Here is an 18,350-nt window from a genome sequence, read left to right as displayed (position 1 = left end):
CATGCAGACTCGTAGCATCTCTTCTTTCCATTCCCCTTCCCCCTCCTCCCTTGTTCAGGAAGTGGACTAATGGCATTTGAGAGGATGGAGGGAGCTGGAATGAGGGAGAGGGAGGAGGAATGGAGTTCCTTCCTGTATGGTGTGTCATTTGTAGATCCTGTTGTACAGCGGGTGGCCTTGAGATTCAGTGGTAACCCTCCCAAACCCCACCACTGCCCCCTACCTCACCCAACAGCTCTCTGAGGACAACCAGTATACATAACGAGGGACTTGTGAAGTTGCTGTAATTTCTTAATTTCTGTCTTCTTACACTCTTCCTGCTTTGTCCCTCTTTTCCACTAATCATTGGCCATAGCTCCCCCATGAACTTAGTGTTAAATGTTAGAAGTGAAACATTTAATTCATTGATAATTTAGATTTTCCACTTTTTTTGTCTTTTATAGCATACTAAACTGAATATCTTTGGGTTCTGAGGTATTGGTCGGACAAACGAAGCAATTTAAAGATGTCACTTTGAGCTTTGGGGAACTATAACAAGTATTTTATCAACAGTGAAAACAATGGTGAGTTGCAGCTCTAATATTTTGACAGTTAAGTACTTTAAATGATAAGAGTTATGTTAATCTACTGTATCTTTTTCTTAGCAAATCCCTTTAAATAACCAGAACGAATGATGCATTTGTCTGTCTCCAAAACACTTTCGGGCTTGTGCTGTTGCGCTGAATTCAAATCCCATTCATTACTACAAAATAGAAATCTTTGAAAATTGTTCCCAATTGTAGTTTCATTTTTTTAAAAGACATTTCCTAAAACATCTGGGTACTGCGTTTTTCCACAAATGGCACTCAAAGAGGAGTACATAGTTCATTTGTTAGGGACTGTTTTCAGCTGTGGATGGATACACATTTGGTCTGCTAGTGAGTATTTACTGCAGCAGGATAGTGTATGTCAGATTGACTGAAAATAAACTACATTGACCATGTTCATCATAACAAAGAAACATGTTGTCAAGTGCAAAGATGTGACTCATTAGTCTGTATCTAATAGTTTTTGTTGTTTGTTTTTGTGCTGCTTGTGTATCAATGGTTTGACAATAAGAAAAATATAGCTTCAAAATATAACCATACCCTTAAAAAAGAGAGAGAGAGAGAGAGAGATGATTTGTGTGAGAAGCGAAGTGTGCATGTGAGAGAGGGAGAGGTGGAGGAAGCAGACAGCAACCAATGCAAGTTGAGACAGAGAGAGAGAGCGAGAGTGAGTGAGAGAGATAAACAGACAGTGAGAGAGGGAGGAGACAGACACAGACAGCCTTTTGAGATTCCACTCACGCATCTCTGAGGGTCTCTCAGTCTCTGAAGTATTGAATGAGAATGACTCCCCACCTTCTCTCTCACACACACACACACACACACACACGCACACACAAAGTATGCATGCATTACGCACACACATTAGCGAGGAACACAATCAGTAAACATATAGGGATAAAAGAGTTTGCGAGTTATCTCATTAAGTATTACTGAGCCCTTTAGTCTGATGGGATTAGTGTAGTGTGAATGTAGCATGTAGAAAGTCTGATTAGGTTGCAAAGTAGTGAACTGTGGTGTAATTGCGCTACATTTAAATGTCTACCGCTCCTTCAGCAGTTTTGGTATTTTCCACAGGAAGCATGTTTTGATTACTTTATATAAAATGTTTGTTTTTTTTTCTCTTGTGTTCATAATGACTCAACTCTCTTTTCAGCACTCATTCCACAGTCATTCAAAGCAAAGGATGCTTGATAAGATAAAGCAATGTGGTTGTACTTTATATCAGTTATCTGCGTCATTTCGGATAGACACATACACGTGTCTATGTCTGTACTGTAGCACCGTGATGGCAGAAGTTTCAGCTGAAGTTTTGTACTGGCAATTCATTTTACTACCTGGGAAAAATGTTGCACGCAAACATTCTCTCAAAAAAACCATGACTCCACATGGGAAAAAGTAATTTGTCTTTACCTTGTCCTTTTAAATCCTGGCTCTCAACAGAATTTACTCTGCTTTTTTCAAGCACTGATTTCATTTCCATTTTGTCTTTATGGCAGGCAGTGTGTTGCACTGTATGTCTCATTGTGTGTGTCTGGTATACTGTAGCATTCTCCTGGTGGGTGGTGGTTTGAATAATTTATGCAATAAATGAGTTTGCCAGGAGATGCAGGTGTTCATCTGAGAACATGGCAGTGGTCGTTCCACTGTATCAGGTTTCATCACAAACACTTTTTGGTTACGATGCCATTAACTACCAATGTAGGGATCATAGTATACGTCAAGACACAAAGTGCAATGAAATCAGAAGGCTTAATGTGATGGGGGGTTCTGAACGGACAGGAGGATGAATTGATTGTCTTGTTTTACAGATTCTTAAGATTGAATCAAGTCTTTCTGGTATCTCTGTGAAGAGAGCAGAGAAAGAGAGGAACACAGTGAATCAAGGGAGAGGGAGCAAAACTCTGAAACAGACAAAGAGAAGAGAGTTGAACTGGTATAAAGAGAGAGGTCAGATGATTTGAATGGGATTGGATGGGATATAAAGGAGCGGTTTTGTTCCCTAACTTGCTTTAAATGTAATATAATACAACAGCAACAACAAGTTAGCTTTCATTCACTGTTACAGTTGAGAAATTGTGAGTAATTTGTGAGATAATCTGGGTCAGGTCAGGTCAAGTGCAGCCGCACCTAACTGTGTTTAACTCAGTTAATAATGTGCCATGGCTCACTACACAAGTCATTGTTGGCAGTTACACTCTCACTATAACATAGAGTACACTATGATACAGTGTGTTAATGTGTAAGGCCACCAGCTTAGTATCGTATTGCTCCTCTCTCCTGGCCTTGTCAGAAAAGTGTAAACACTGGTGTGTGAGGAGTGTAAATGATGGACTCATTAACAGTGTGTAACACTCTGTGTGCCTTTCATGTTTACAAAGGTTAAGTGCGGGAATAGGTTGAGCTTGGCCGTGAATCAGTATTTAAACAGAACTGGCTGACAGAAATTGACCCTGTCAATTTCAGAGTAATATACAGTAAACATTAACTCCGTGGTCACTACACTGTTGTAGTGAATATGAGCTAATTACACCACATTGATGTGTTCACATTACATCAGGTGAAGCCGTGCAGTGTCGCTGTTATCACAATTATCAAACAGTCATGATTGACTACATAAGTTTTGAATGTGGTAGGTACAGTAAAGGTCTTAGTGCATTAGCATCTTTAATTTAACTGTTATCAACAGCTCTCTGACTAAGTGGTTACCAACGGACTACACATTAAATGTTGTTCCAATAATTCTCTATAACCATCCTCAAGCCGGCTGATAAAGGTAATTAGTGTAACTGAGAGACTCATGAGCATTTTTTAAATACTGAAATTAACACCAACCATCCCAGTCTGTAGAGATACCAGGTCTTCTAGTCTAAAACTTTATCGACTGTTTGCTGCTGACACTTTGGATGACCCCTCATATTGTTATCATGCCCGTTCAACTGGCCTAACCTTATAGATTCTTCCCCTTATTCTTGAGTGTGACACAGCTTTCATAGTCCATGTGTCAGTTTGTAGTTTGTCATTTTTTCAGATAGAACATGGACAAAAGAAATTCAGAATTCCTGTGAAAAATGTATTTTTGTGTGTTTAAAGTGTGTGCTTAAAGAGACATTTAAGGAGACTATCCTCCTAAAATACAGAAAAGTTTGACATGGAAATTGTGCTTTTTTGCATTCTTGTCAAGCGTTAGTCTAGCCTGGCTCTGCTTACCACCATCTCTCAGTTTTTAGATTCCACGCCTGGCTAAGACACAGTTAAAACAAGGTCATTTTTATGGTCATGTTTTTTGCACAGATTAAACAAGTCAAGTCAGATTTTATTTATATAGCCCAATATCACAAATCACAAATGTGCCACAAGGGACTTTACAGTCTGTACAGTATACGGACGTTTATGGAAGAGATCTCTAGAGGAGCAAACAGAGGAGAGACCCCTCTTCCAGGATGGATAGACATGCAATAGATGTTGTGAAACAAATGAGATACAACAATTAGTCAGCTTTAGAGCTACTGGTAGGTGGATTTTGCTGTCTTCTCACAGAGCCAGTCCAGCTGTTTCTCTATTTCCAGTCTTTGTGCTAAGCTAACCAGCTGCTGGCAGTAAATCATTTGTCATAAAATAATGACAAATTAGGTCTCCGATTAGTACTGTAGAAATTTTATGCAAGCATCATTATGCAAACCATGTGACTCCTCTAACTTAGCGGAGTCTTAAGACCGACCTGGAAAAAAGATTCACAGCCTCTCAACTAAAGAGGCTTTGTGAGTCCTCCTCAGTGTGATTCACTCTGATTTTCTAATGTCATTTGAGTCAATCTGATTTGTCATAATTAAAAAAGACTGTCAGCACTGGAGGAGTTAGTGTTGTTGCCAGTGTTGTTTTTGTTTTCTGTAGATGGAGGGTGGTGCTGGTTTTGGGGCAGGGAGATATCCTGGCGCGTTGTATTTATTTATTTTTTATTTTTTTCTTGTTGCTGTATTTGGAGAATGCTGCTTTGTCAGCAGGTCAGGTAGATTTTTTTTCCTCTCCCAGTTCTCCTTTTCCCACACAAACAAACATTAAAAGCACTCACACACTCACAGCCACGTGCACACATGCACACACACACACATATGTGCACACTCATAATCTCTGCTTTGTCCTCTTTTCTCTCTCTCTCTCTCTCACTCCCTCCATGTGTATGAAGGCAAACTCAGCAGACCTCCAGGCTGCCAGGGAGTAAAGGCATTCTGGGTAATCCAGGGTGCGAGAAAGAAGAGGGAAGGAAGGGGGGGGGGGACTCTCTCCAAAATCACAACACACTTGATGTTGTGCATGATGTTGTACACTCAGACACATACACACACACACACAAACAAACCGAATCCAGTCTCTCACCACTGAACCGTGGAGATACAATATCCATCTGTGTCCATCTGTACATTCATCTGCTGAGACAAATACAAGCTCTGTTTGCAGCAGAATATGGAATCAAAAAGCTGCAAGGCATCCTGTTCCCTGTTGCCGAACATTAACAATTGGGAGATATGAAGGAGAATGAGGGAGGATGAGGGAATAGCGAGGGTGGTGGGGTGGAGCAGAGGAGGATACAGGAGTGTCGTCAGTCCGCTTTTATCTCAGCTCTGATTAAACCTTGTTCCTGTCTGACCTAAAAAGTCAGCTGGCGGAAACTTCAGAGACTGTGGGTGAATTTCACTGGAGCTCTTTACACCCAGCCCGATGCCTTCAGAGAGGGAGAGAAAGCGAGGAGAGAGATCAGAGAAATAGAACAGAGAGTGGGCAGATACTGAAAAAAAAAGAAAAAAATACACACAGACACAAGCAAGCTGGCTGTATGTGCTCACAGTTCACACATCATCATTTATATATATAGGGATATACACTCTCCCACACTGCGTGTTGTCTGTTCTTTATTCCTAATGGGGATGAGGAAGAGGCCGTTGCTGGGTGTTAACTCCGGGTTAGTCAGGAGTACAATGCCACAGGAAGCAGACAGAGGCAGTGCTGAAATGTGCCAGCGCCGCCCGTCTGGGACAAGCACAACAAAAAACACAAGGTATAAAAATAAACCTGGGCCAGCATGGCAGGGCATCTGCAGAAACAGGAAATATCCCACTGAGGGAGGAACAGTAAGAGAGAGATGGGGGAAGACCCTTGAATTACTAATTTTTATGTTTTGTTTTGTTTTGTTTTTATGGCTCTTGTATTGTTTCACTGGTGGCAAGTTCAGCAGAGGTTTTGTACTGTAGGTGTTAACAAAGCAGCAGAGGTGGGGGAAGTATTCAGATCTTTTAGTTACGCAGACCAACTGGAGTATAAAGATTTAAAAAAAGACACTTAATTACAAGTAAAATTCCCACACAGAAGAATGTCACTTGAGTAAAATCACTTTTTAGGAAAATTAATTTAAAGTATAAGTAAAAGTAGGCTGCTCATAATGCATAAAAATTGCCCCTGTGATACATTATATCAATGGATCATTATTACTGATACCTTTATGTATAAGTAAGATTTCACTGTTAGTTGATGTGCAGCTAATTTTAACTTTTATATTCTGTTGGGTACAGTGCATTGTATTTAAAGTGGCATGAAATGGATATACTTAAGTGAAGTACTTCAAATTTGTACTTAAGTTCAGTACTTCACTAAATGTACTTTCCATCACTCCTGAGTAAAAGAGGCGTTTTGTAGAGTAGTTTGAGTTGTGCGTGTAAATCTCTTTTTGTGTTTATGTGTGTGTTTTGCCTCTTTCAGAGTGCTGCAGCAGCTCCCAGCCCTGTCCTTGGGAACCTTCCCCCAGGAGAGGGCATGCCAGTGGGACCAGTCCCTCCAGGATTCTTTCAGGTATACAGGGCACACACACACACATATACAGAGAGAGAGAGAATTATTTGGGTCTTTAGGTCACTTACACATACAGTGTTAGATGAAAAGGGCACTGGGTAAATTATGGCCCATTGTTCATCCAAGGGCACCTGTCTTACTATGAGCAACGGTGTAATACTACATTACTCAGTCAATTGTGAGTAACTTATGAAATTGTTACCCAAGAAACTCACTCATTTACTCAAACTTAAGTGTATATATTAGTGTACATTAACTTTACATGTGTGTACATTCTGCATTTATTTGTGTGTAGGTGCACCACCATGCTGTCTGACAGGAGAAATACATTTCTCACAGACAAAAACATACACATGCAGCTTCATTCCTGATCATCTCTGTTCTCCATCAGAAGGACTCTGCCAGTTGTCCATTGATTGACCGTCATTATTAGTCAAACTCAGACGCTCACATCTGACACGCAGATCAATAGCCTTCATAGGCATTTCTCAGCTCCGCTTTCAAAAAACTCAAAACTGGGTCTGAACAGCCTTTTCCATCTCCCTCTAAAGATCAATTGTCCTTTGAAGACAAGGTCTTGTCAAGACCCATCGGTTAAACAAATGCAACAATTACCAAATTGTAAGTCCTTCATTCAGATTCCAGAAAAATCATTGCATACGGACTAGATCAGAGAATATTATAGCTGAATTTTGTGATGAATTGGAGAGACAGATGATGGATCCTGCACCTGTAAATATATATGTAAAGGTTTAAATGTGTTTCATTCTTTCATTGAGTCAGTTCATGAATTTAAGAATTCACTGACTGACTCACTCATTCCTGAACTTTATATGTTCAGTTGATGCATGTATGCATTTGTATAAAAACAAGATTTTTGTTTATTATTAATATTTATTTCAGAATCATTATAGTAATTAAGTGGACCTAAAATGCTTTATCTGTTTTTCCTTTAATGGACATTCAACACACCTGGGAGATGTGAAGGAGGGTGATTTCAGAGAAGACCGTGATCAAAACAAGTGGACCATTGCTCTCTAGTGGCATGTTGAAGAATTGCCTCCCCAACAATGCAGGCTGACTTTTCTCACTACAGTGGCATTAGTTCAGCAGACATAGCAACAGCATTGCTACTGTCTGTGGTGAGGACAAGTGAGAACCCACTCACAGCTGCAAAAGAGCTTCTCACACAAGCTGCCAAACTCCACGCAGTTAACACATACACAGGCATCATTATTAACAAACCTCATCCCCTTTTATTCCCTCATTCTTTTTCCATAAATGCAATCCAATGAAAGTGCGGTCGCCTTCCCCACTCTGCTGTCATGGAATTGTTGTTAAAGGAAAATGAACCCGAAACTCAACAGAAGACATACACAGTTAGTTCTGGTTGGTTTCCTGTTTTGGAGAGTGAAAGAAAATTCCCATAGCGCTCCATACAGTTTGTACACCACCTTTGTTTCTGTGAAAGGCTTTGTAAAAGAAGGACAGGAAGAAGAGTATATTTTGGCAAGATATTCCATTGTCAGATTTTTCATTCAATGCAATCAAATTTTGAAATATCTAGATACAAGGTTTAAAATCTTTTCCTCTAAAATTTCTGTCAGTGTGAGGTGTTTTGTTTTGGACTCTTGACACTGGCACATTTTAAAGACCACCTTCACTGCACCCTCAAGACACAGTAACCCTGAGCGTATGTCATGTAGGCGATAGATTGTGAGCACAGTATCTATTACTCTGAGTGATTCAACTGGTATTTATGCTGTTTTTTCAGCCATTCATGTCACCTCGATACCCTGGAGGACCCAGACCACCCCTCAGATTACCCAATCAGGTAAGAGCCACGCTGACACCTGCAGGCAGCGAACAGAACTGCAAATAGCAAGAAATGGACTGTATCTGTCTGACAGTGATGACAATACTAGTGATGAATCCTCTTTCCTCTGTAGGGACTTGGAGGAGTCCCAGGTAGCCAGCCTATGTTACCTAGTGGAATGGACCCCACAAGACAGCAAGGTACACATAGACACACCGGTATACACAAACACAGACATTAGATATTACAGCACTTGGTCATTCTTCTCCTAATTTATTTAAGAATTACACAGGCATTTTTTTATCTTTCGATTTTAACCAAAACGTTTTTTCCTGTGGAGCCACAGCCTGATATGGAACTGACTGAGCTAGTGGTAAATGTTAACATGTTAATGTGTACAGTGACAATACTGTTTATTTTATTTCTATTTATTTTAGTGTCATAGCATGCTAAGATCTGTTACTTAGCTCTAAACTCAAAGTACAGCTGATAACGAGAATGTGTTTCGTTTTGATGTTATTTGGTCGTAACCAGTACTGGTCATATTAAAAATTTTGACCTGATGATGGCATTAGATGAAAAGTTGAGGAATCAGCAAAGTTATTTCATTTCATGCTGTGGGAACAACAAATATCTGTACCAAAATGTGCGCCCATCCAGCCAGTAGATGTCTCAGTCAGAATCACAAATGTCACCATCATGGTTGCACTAGAGGAAAAGGGGTCATTATTATTCATCCTCTGAGGGTCATGGATATCTGTAGCAAATTTCATGGCAGTCCACCCAGTTGCTGTGAGTACATTTCACTAAAAACCAAAAATGTCAACCTCTTTGTGAGTAGAGGAATATTCAGGGTATCATCAAAGTCAGGGGACTATGAATCCCAAATTTCATAGAAATCCATCAAATAATTGTTGAGATACTTCAGGCTGGACTAAAGTTGTGGACTCGCTGACGGTGCCATTCCTAGGGCCCCGTTGCTAGCAGGGCTAAAAACAACAGTAAAGAGTGACACTGTTTCACTTTTTCTTCATTACAATGAGCTTGGTTGCTTAGTTTGTTCTAAAACAACTGCATTTCATGGAGATCATTGAGCATTGTCTGGGAAGAGGTTTTATATACTTTTGCTATTTTTGATGATATGGGACAAATAAGATACTCCTGCCTTGTTCATTATAATGAAGGAACATGTATCTCAATGCAACAGTATAGCATCTTTATGTGTTTTTAATAGTTTTTGGATGGCAGTGAAGCTCTAAAGCATAGAGGCATAAGCTATATCTTTGGCCACATGGACAGTACTTGTTAACAGGATAAATTCATTGTTAGTTTAGTCTCTTCTTGGGATTTGTTGATAATAATAAAAAGATCTCATCTCCTCTTATCCTTTAAGTGCATCCCAATTTACACAAACTACTCACTCCTCTGGACAATGTATGAATTATGCATAGGCTAAAATACTTATACAGTAGTTTGTGCCAGATACGCTGGTCTCATCATCTCAGACATAGATGTTCTCTACTACATTGTCCAGACAAAGGTGTAAAATACAAAAGTACATGTAATCAAGTAACAGTTCAACTTCTCCCAGCTTAAAGCAAGATGTTAGTATACATCACCTAAACTGGCAAACTGAAGAATATAAAACATCCTCCAGTCTCATAGGTCCTGAACCATGAATACACTGTTCTGGAAACAAAAATGATGGCTGGTTGTAGTTTGACTGTTTTGTGTTTCAGGACATCCAAATATGGGAGGACCAATGCAGCGGATGACTCCACCCAGAGGCATGGTACCACTGGGACCCCAGGTGTGGAACCAGATGAGTTATAATAATAACAATGATAATTTATATTTATATAGAACCTTTCAAGAAACCCAAGGAACCCAAAAGCTTTACAAAAAGGGGGGAGGGGTATTTACAAAATTTGGTTCTGATAGTTTCTCTCTTATATACATAACTAAGGGCATTTTGGTGTTTTGTTTTAGAACTATGGAGGTGGAATGAGACCACCACTGAATGCCCTGGTTGGTCCTGGGATGCCTGGCATGAACATGTGAGTGGTACCTACACAATGTAATTTACACTCACACACACACACACACATACAGAGCTAAAACACATTTAAAAAAAGAGAAATCCCCTTTTTCTCCTCTGTTTTTCTCTCAAGATGTAAATTAACTCCCGACATTTCTCTCATTCAAAAGGACAACATTAAACGCCAAACATCCTCAATCTCTCACTGCAGTAGATGCAGTCAGACATTTCCTTTGTGCAGCTTTTAATTACAACTCTACTGTATGTTCTTGGCTCTTAGAGGTCTGGAAGTGGAGCTGGGAGCCAGCTTTCCTCTATTTTGTCTTCTTTTTGTCTGTGTCTTTTTTGGTTGTTGTTGTTCCCATCACCTCTCTTTGGCAATAGAGGACTTTGTTGTTGCCAACTCAGCCCAAATGAATTGGACAAAGAAGCTTGCCAAAAACAGAAAACTAAAGTGTGTGTGTGTGTGTGTGTGTGTGTGTGTGTGTGTGTGTGTGTGTGTGTGTGTGTGTGTGTGTGTGTGTGTGTGTGTGCGCGTGTGCGTGTGTGTGTGCATGTGTGTTTGTTTGTTCCAGGGGACCTGGTGGGGGCAGACCCTGGCCAAATCCTCCAAACTCCAATTCAGTAAGTGCTTTAACAAAGACAGAAACAACAGAAAGTTTAACAGTTATTTCATTTCTTTCATGATTTCCTTTTGTCTTTTTGTAGACCCCTTACTCCTCTGCATCTCCAGGAAGTTATGTGGTATGTACAGTATGTATGTTATTCAGACTGTTACTCATTAGTTCATGAACGAATCTTATGGAACCCAAAACTGTCATTTCAGGGACCTCCAGGGGGTGGAGGGCCACCTGGGACCCCAATAATGCCAAGTCCAGCAGGTAAGCTCTGTGCCTGCATGTGTGTGTATATATTTGTTTTGCCCTTTTGACCTCTTATTGTTTCTCTGTTTGTTATGTCAGATTCAACCAACTCCGGCGACAACATGTACACTATGATAAACACAGTCCCTCCAGGTGGAAGCCGACCAAATGTGAGACATTTTTCCCTCTGTATCACTGTGTCTGAGTGTACTGAACTGCAGATGGTTATAGAGTGTGTAGGGCCGGTATTACTTCTGTAATGTCAAAAATAAGTACTTTTTTTATTTTTGTTGTTTTGTTGATGGTAAATTTTGTCTGTCTCTTGTGTATATTCTTTTCAGTTCCCTATGGGTGCAGGTGGCGATGGTCCATTAGGGGGAATGGCTGGAATGGAGCCCCATCACATGAACGGATCATTAGGTAGAGGAACAAGTTGTTTGTACATGCTGCATTGACACAAAATATCTGTTGATGTTTTTCCCTAAATTATGCAAAACAAACATTCACATGATCATGGTGAATTTACATGATTTTCATTCCCCCTCTCAGGGTCAGGTGATATGGACAGTCTCCCTAAGGTAAGAGAAGCTACTTTTCAACCAGTTTTCAATTACACTGCGCCAGATTTTTTTAGCTTTAGTAGCATACAATTACCATTACGTTGTGTTGTAATTACCTTTGCACAGAACTCTCCTGGTAACCTAAGTATGAGTAACCAGCCGGGAACCCCCAGGGAGGATGGAGAGATGGGAGGAAACTTCCTTAACCCTTTCCAGAATGAAAGTGTAAGTCAAATGTCATCTACTGTGTGGGATGATTAGAGGGAGGTGTTAGGTGGTGCAGCTGAGAACTTACATGAAGATCAATGCCACTCATAGATGTGTACGCTAAATATGAACCCACAGCCAGCAGCCAGTTAGCTTAGCTTGGCTCAATACTGGAAACCAAGGGAAACAGCTAGCCCAGCTCTGTCCAAAGATAAAAAAAACACTTAATAGCACATTAACAACAGGCTGTATTTTTACATGAGTTGCATGCAAATCTACCTCTTGGCTGGGAGCAGTGACTTTCCAGTGGTTGCCTGGCAACCACGCTGTGACAACAATACTGAGCATTACAAGTGCTAGTACGCAGATTAATTTTTTTAGCTTCATGCTTAGCTAAACAGCTGCTAGTTGTAGCTTCATATTTAGCATACAGACATGAATTATATAAATGTTATTCTTCATCTTATTCTTGACCCAAAAAAAACTGTTTCCCAAAATGTTGAACTTTTACTTTAACATATGAGAGGGTTTCTGGTGCTCATACTGATGAAAATTATTTGACTTAATCCATAAGCATATGGTTTGGATTTCTAATTCAAGATACTAGTGTACAACTATAAAACTACTTCTCTCTCTCTCAGTCATATACACATGGTGACGCTTAACTTATATGTCCCCATCTAATGTCTGCAGTATTCTCCAAACATGACGATGAGTGTGTGAAGGCTTAGGAAGCGGGTCGGTCCCTCAGTAAGCTGGCGTGGATTGGTGAAAAGCAGAGAGACTGGATATGATGTCATCAAGGCCAGTGACTCTTCCTCCACCACCACCTACCTAGTCAGGACAGCTGCCTCAGGCTCTGTCCCTCTACTACCCTACCTTCCCCCACCCCTTCATGGTTTCTGTCCACGTCTCTTCTCCCCTGTTTCTTCTCCCGTTTTAAGTGGTGACTCTGCTACATTCATCAGTTCTTCCTCTGCAACTATGAGACTGTACAAAGGAACCAAATTGAAAAAACCTGGAGGAGAACTCTTTGTATATTTGCATACGGTGTGTGTGAGACTGTGCACACACTCCAGTCCACAGACAGATGTTTTTGCCTTTTGCATCATGTCACGGAGTTTATGGCCAAAAACAAAAGGCCAGTGTCCTATTTATCCTAACGTTTAAATTTCCAAGGATTTAAGAGATATAGACACTTTTTGATTGACGTTAAAAATTTAATCCAACTGGTTGTCACATGGAACATCTTTTGTCTTTACCTGACAAATTACCTTGTCCATTACTGGAAGAGAATTGGAGAGACATCACAATCATATTACCATGAGGTTTTAATTGAGGCTTGTGCAGATATTTGTCTTTTGTGGTTGTCCAAAACTTTAAGACCACTAACATTGTGTTTTATGTTTTATAATATGGGTCCAGGAAGTTTTTTTTCTCTTTAATTTCCATTGTAAACCCAACTACAAATGTGGAAAACCTTTCACTCTGCCTCACCTCTGTCACATTATAAAGTGCATATAAAAGTAAAGTAAGTAAGTTCAGATGTCAATTTACAGAAAGGCTTCAGCACAACACAAATTATTTTTCCCATTTAAATGGTTATTGAGAAAAAAGAGCTTTGTTCAAGGCTTAAAGTGCGACTATGTAACTTTTGGACAGCCAGGATAATGGTAAATTATTATGATTATGTTAAAAGTAGAGATGAGTCATTAAATGAGTTGGCTTAGTAATGTCCATTATCGAACAATATCAAGCTAAAGTAGCAATCAAAAGCAACTGGTCATACCAGACCAAGTAACACTGAAGAAGCAAAACCCCTGAGTGTATTGAATTGAGCAATGGTGTATATTGTTTATCAAGTCAGCGTTCCATTTGTAAGATGAAGAATGTTTTATTTCTTCTGTCATAAGTTACACAGTCTCCCTTTAAATCAGATCAGATCAGTCCTTATGCTAACTGTCATTTAATTGAAGAGAGCAGTAAGCATAACACTGGGGAGGAAGGTTTGCACAAAGGTTAATACCCAGTAACACTGTAGAGACTGAAAGTTTGTCCACTTTTCTCTTTTCTTTTTTTTTTTCATTTTTTAACAAGTAAGTGATCTTTCTGCACTCGACAAATGACCTTTGTCAGACTGTAGTTGTATACGAAGGATATTACATTCTGTTGACTGCACAAGCACAGGACAAAGTTTAAGATGGGGACAGCAAAAGATAATTGATTTTTCTCATGTGAACATGTTATCTAACAAGAGGAGACACTGACTCTGTAGTCATAGCCAATAGTTTGTTGCTTTTGTTTGCTGAGGCCTCCCTCACTTCTAGTTCTTCAAACCTGGATCCAAACAATTTATCAGTTTACATCACAGTGTACTGGACATAAAACGTTAAAATGAGAGAGAGAGAGAGATCAAAGACAGTTTAACAGTATGGACGGTAAAGAGTAAGACACAAGCTTATGACGTCACTTTGGTCACTCATACTTTATTGTCATCCGGATAAACTGTGATCTCAGTGTGATACGAAAGGTTGGTTGGTACAGAAAGCTAAAATAAGCTTGTTTTTAACCAATGTTTTAAACTTTTTTCACTGCCCAAGATGTATTATCATCATGTATAAAAGGTCAATATGCCTGTGAACATTCTCCTCTCCCCTCCCTTACCGCAAAGTGTACAGCTCACAAATGTAGCTCCTCTGTCTTGTATGTGTATTTGATATTATTGTTATTATTTAAAGAAAAATCTGGAGAGAACTATTGCAAAAGGGAGCGATGGACTGATGATGCACCATCACAGCTGAACAGAGATTTTTATTTGGTTTTTTTGGTTAGATTGAAGCCATAAGTGGGAGTACAAGAAGATGCATTTGTAAATTGGATCATGTTTTCTGTTTTGTGGCAGTATGTGGGACTCCATTTGTGATGTGTTCATTTTCTCTTTTTTATTCTTGTATTATGTTTTTGTAAATACAGAGAAGTATTTCATGGGTTTTGAATATGCTGGTATAAAGCTTCTCTTCCCTTAGTCGAAGTGTCAGTTCTTTTCATTTGTGAGGACTGTGTATACGGACATGACAGCACAGCAGTGTCTCCAAACTGACAACACTTGAGAACAAAGACTGACTCTGATCATCCTGCCAAAACCAGTTGCACCATCATGGCTGCAGCACACTTTGTGGCAGAGCTGTGGGGGCAGCAGTGGTCTAAAGGTTAGAGAAGCAGGCTAATGACCAGAAGGTGAATAAAGTGAAACTGATATATCCGAGTTTACCTTGCCACCCCCTGAAAATGTGAAGGACCTTCTTTCATTACCACCACTGGAGTGCTCTTTAGCCATTGTTCCACAAGCTCCAGGTGTGAGCAGTGTGAGTGTGAACTGGGCACTGCTGCAAAAGAGAACCAGGATAAATCAAAGTTGCTTTAAAAGAACTGAAACCAAGAGGGACATAAAAGTGAACAAGCACTAAAGGAACAGTTGGAGAAATATGCTTTGGGAAAATTGTCTCTGTGGCAGAGAGTTACAGCCTGCAGCCAGCTGACTCACCTTGGCGCCGCAATGTGGCAACACAGTACTGCTCTGTTTATTGCTCAGCCAGGACACAACCCCCATTAATGGTGATCTGTTGTTTTTACACATCATGTCAATTAGTGACCTTTAGAAATGCTGGTAGGTAGAGTTTGTTACCTGTTACCTTTTGCCTGACAGAGCCAGGCTGTTCCCCTTGTTTCTAGTCTGGTAAACTGGCTATAGCTTCATATTCAGTGTAGAGACATGAGAGTATAAGGCGTCAGTCTTCTCATCTGAGTCCAAGAGCCAACCACTGTACTGTAGTTGTCACATTTTATACCCAGCAGCAGACACCTTTTCACAGTCACAGAGCTCAAAGGAGAAGACTTAGTTAAACACCATAGTCACTCGGCACTGCAGTTCTTATTTACTTATTTACTCACTGCCTGTCCACTCCCATACATGCATGTAGATTATACTATATAACATGCATTATATAACACTGTAGAGTATGTGATCTTTGGATATTGCATGAGTGCATCTCTCTCTTTCTCTTTCTGTCTTTAAACACGCAGCACACAGAGAGAACAAGTGAGACTACAGTCACCCACAGAAGGAATAATTCATCCTGCACAACAGAACAAGACAGTAGGAGGGAATGTGAGGGAGCTTCTGGCTGAACTACAAAGACCACAGTATTTCTCTCGTTTTACACTATGATACAGCATCAAAAAAAGTGTCTTTCATACACAACAGATCCAACATATGCAAACAGAGGAATAACCAGCAAATAGCTTATAGCGTTTCTCTCACAGCGGTGTGAATAATTGCTTTGGATACATAAACTCTTTGGTCTTTGGTCCCTGCAAAGATGCATTCAAATGACTTATTACACAATCCCACCATTTCTACAGAAGCCTTATTTCAATGAGCCCAAAGCCCAACACAAAAACAATGTGGTCCACCCACCTCCCATGCTCTTACCCCCTCCCACCGCCACCCACCCACCTTGCTCTCTCTCTCGCTCTCTCTCTCCCCCTCCCCCATGATAATATAACATCCCCTCTGCTGGTCCTCACGTTGGCATTCCTGCAGGAGTACAGTTGTCCTGTTCTTGCTGCTGTATCCAGTTGGCTGTCATTTCACCTCCAATCATGTATGTTCAGTTGTGTTTGGCTTTACTGGCTCTCTCCTCCCTGACTGCTGCATCTGATCCAGGCTGTGAAGAGCTGCTGAAACCTCTGGAGGATCAAAGCCGGGTACGTTGTCCCCAGGATTTACACTGAGAGTAAAGTAGAATCGAGTTTTCTTTATTTTAAAAGTCCGTACCAGCGGTTTTTACATGATTTAACCTCACATAACCACTACATCCATTTTAAGCGAAGCATATTCATGTCGTGTTCTTGAAATTCCAAGTCCAACTTGAAGATTGGACCATTTCATTATATTTTATACCTCTCAAAGTTAGATCTAGATAGAATAGCACTCTACAAAACAAACAACTACAATGACTGCTAGATCTGTGCTAGAGATTTTATTTGAGTAAGAAAAAAAAAGCCAGAAAAATGGGGTTTAATTTTGCATATATTTTTGCTATTTTACGTTTTAATCTGTGTCTAGGTCTCTGGAAAATGGATATTCTTTGCTGGATCATCAGACAATAAAGAGTTTCTGAAGGATCTTAAAACTATCAACAGCTCCTGGATTGAGCTCTCAGCCATACCTGATAGTGACGACATGACCCTGCGCTGGGGAGACAGACTGATGTAAATGTTGATCTTTTAAAGTTTCTGTTTTTTAAAAAAAAACCTTTAAAGTAACTGCTGCATACGTTAAGTGGTGAGATTTGCTCCAGTTCTTATGTGTCTGTTATGTTCACCTCTCCTTACAAGGGATGGGAAATGTCATCATGGAGGTGTTAATTCCACCTTCTCAGGAAACTCCACCAAGGTGACATGTAAGTACTTCATGGCACATGTCATATTTCTGCGTTATGTGTGCTTAACAGTTACTAAACTTCTGCTTATATCCTGATAGTTTACTTCAACTCGTCCACTCATGAGCATGTTGGAAAGCACCTGGCGACCTGTCCTGAGTGCATCCTCTGGACAGATAACTCAGTGACAACAAATAATGGGGAAACCAGAAAAGGCAGAAACCTCTACCTCTTCAGTGAGTTCAGAGTTGTCTCTAACTGCCTGTAACCGCTTATCTGTACACTCCCAATTATGTTTCGTCTAGTTCATTGAGATGACATTAACTTTCTCCTCCTTGCCCTGCAGCAAAATCTGGCAAACTGGATGATGCTCAACTGGACATCTTCAAGAAACAGGCTGCATGCCTTAACTTCCCACCAGAATTCCACTTTGGAGATGCCACAGGTGAGATGCTGCAGTCTCTCTAACCACTACACACAAACAGACCGCGATAACCAGCATAAGTAACTGACTGAGCCACAACTTCATTTCTCACCTCTGTTTCAGACCTGTGTCCTGATGAGAAGGAGGCTGCCACCGATGCAAAAGAAGGCGAACAATAGAGGAAACGCATGTTGAAGGGACCATTGTCACCTATGTATTGTCAACTTCAAATCTTATCCTGAGACTCCAAGAGTTAAATTTGTATTCAAGTACACTCTCTTAGATGTGAGTACCACAGGACGTCTTGATAGATGTGAAGAGAGCAAATGTTTCATCCTGCATGGGGGCTACTTATAGCCTGTCGATGCTGCTCACCATGCCAGACTATTTTCAGTAGATACCTTTTGTTGTATTAGAGACAGTTGAACAGACTGATTTCACATTTACTGTCAGATTCATAAGTCATGATGGAAAAAAGTTTTTTTTTTTCTTGCATATAAAGCTTAACAAAAGGAGCAACTGTGTGTCTGCATGCCTCTGTTTTTCATTAAATGCAATCTGTGTGTA

At 40.2% G+C, this 18,350-nt stretch overlaps 2 protein-coding genes across 7 annotated transcripts in view; both read left to right on the top strand.

Annotated features, from left to right (window-relative positions):
* Nucleotides 1–14,940, top strand: part of ssbp2a (single stranded DNA binding protein 2a) — a 53,351-nt gene extending 38,411 nt beyond the window's left edge. For 5 of the 6 annotated variants that reach the window (XM_051075367.1, XM_018668585.2, XM_051075366.1 and 2 more), the window contains 13 exons: nucleotides 6,342–6,431; nucleotides 8,206–8,265; nucleotides 8,381–8,447; nucleotides 9,987–10,057; nucleotides 10,237–10,304; nucleotides 10,861–10,909; nucleotides 10,994–11,029; nucleotides 11,112–11,166; nucleotides 11,248–11,318; nucleotides 11,490–11,568; nucleotides 11,698–11,726; nucleotides 11,835–11,933; nucleotides 12,609–14,940. In XM_051075367.1, the coding sequence (XP_050931324.1) occupies nucleotides 6,342–6,431; nucleotides 8,206–8,265; nucleotides 8,381–8,447; nucleotides 9,987–10,057; nucleotides 10,237–10,304; nucleotides 10,861–10,909; nucleotides 10,994–11,029; nucleotides 11,112–11,166; nucleotides 11,248–11,318; nucleotides 11,490–11,568; nucleotides 11,698–11,726; nucleotides 11,835–11,933; nucleotides 12,609–12,638 (804 nt within the window). In that variant the 3' untranslated portion in view covers nucleotides 12,639–14,940. Of the gene's footprint in view, nucleotides 1–4,773; nucleotides 4,821–6,341; nucleotides 6,432–8,205; nucleotides 8,266–8,380; nucleotides 8,448–9,986; nucleotides 10,058–10,236; nucleotides 10,305–10,860; nucleotides 10,910–10,993; nucleotides 11,030–11,111; nucleotides 11,167–11,247; nucleotides 11,319–11,489; nucleotides 11,569–11,697; nucleotides 11,727–11,834; nucleotides 11,934–12,608 lie in introns of all 6 variants that reach the window. The other variant, XM_051075369.1, reaches the window with a different exon arrangement.
* Nucleotides 14,941–16,490: 1,550 nt separating this feature from the next.
* LOC108878178 (uncharacterized) lies at nucleotides 16,491–18,350 on the top strand. The gene is made up of 6 exons (XM_018668587.2): nucleotides 16,491–16,682; nucleotides 17,044–17,189; nucleotides 17,316–17,380; nucleotides 17,461–17,595; nucleotides 17,706–17,804; nucleotides 17,907–18,350. The coding sequence occupies exons 1-6, from the start codon at nucleotides 16,578–16,580 to the stop codon at nucleotides 17,960–17,962; spliced, it is 606 nt and encodes a 201-aa protein (XP_018524103.1). The 5' UTR covers nucleotides 16,491–16,577; the 3' UTR covers nucleotides 17,963–18,350.

This window comes from Lates calcarifer, linkage group LG13, assembly GCF_001640805.2.
Source record: "Lates calcarifer isolate ASB-BC8 linkage group LG13, TLL_Latcal_v3, whole genome shotgun sequence".
Classification (NCBI taxonomy): Eukaryota; Metazoa; Chordata; class Actinopteri; family Centropomidae; genus Lates; species Lates calcarifer.
Note: the sequence above shows the minus strand (reverse complement) of the source record. Positions and strands in the feature narration are given on the sequence as shown.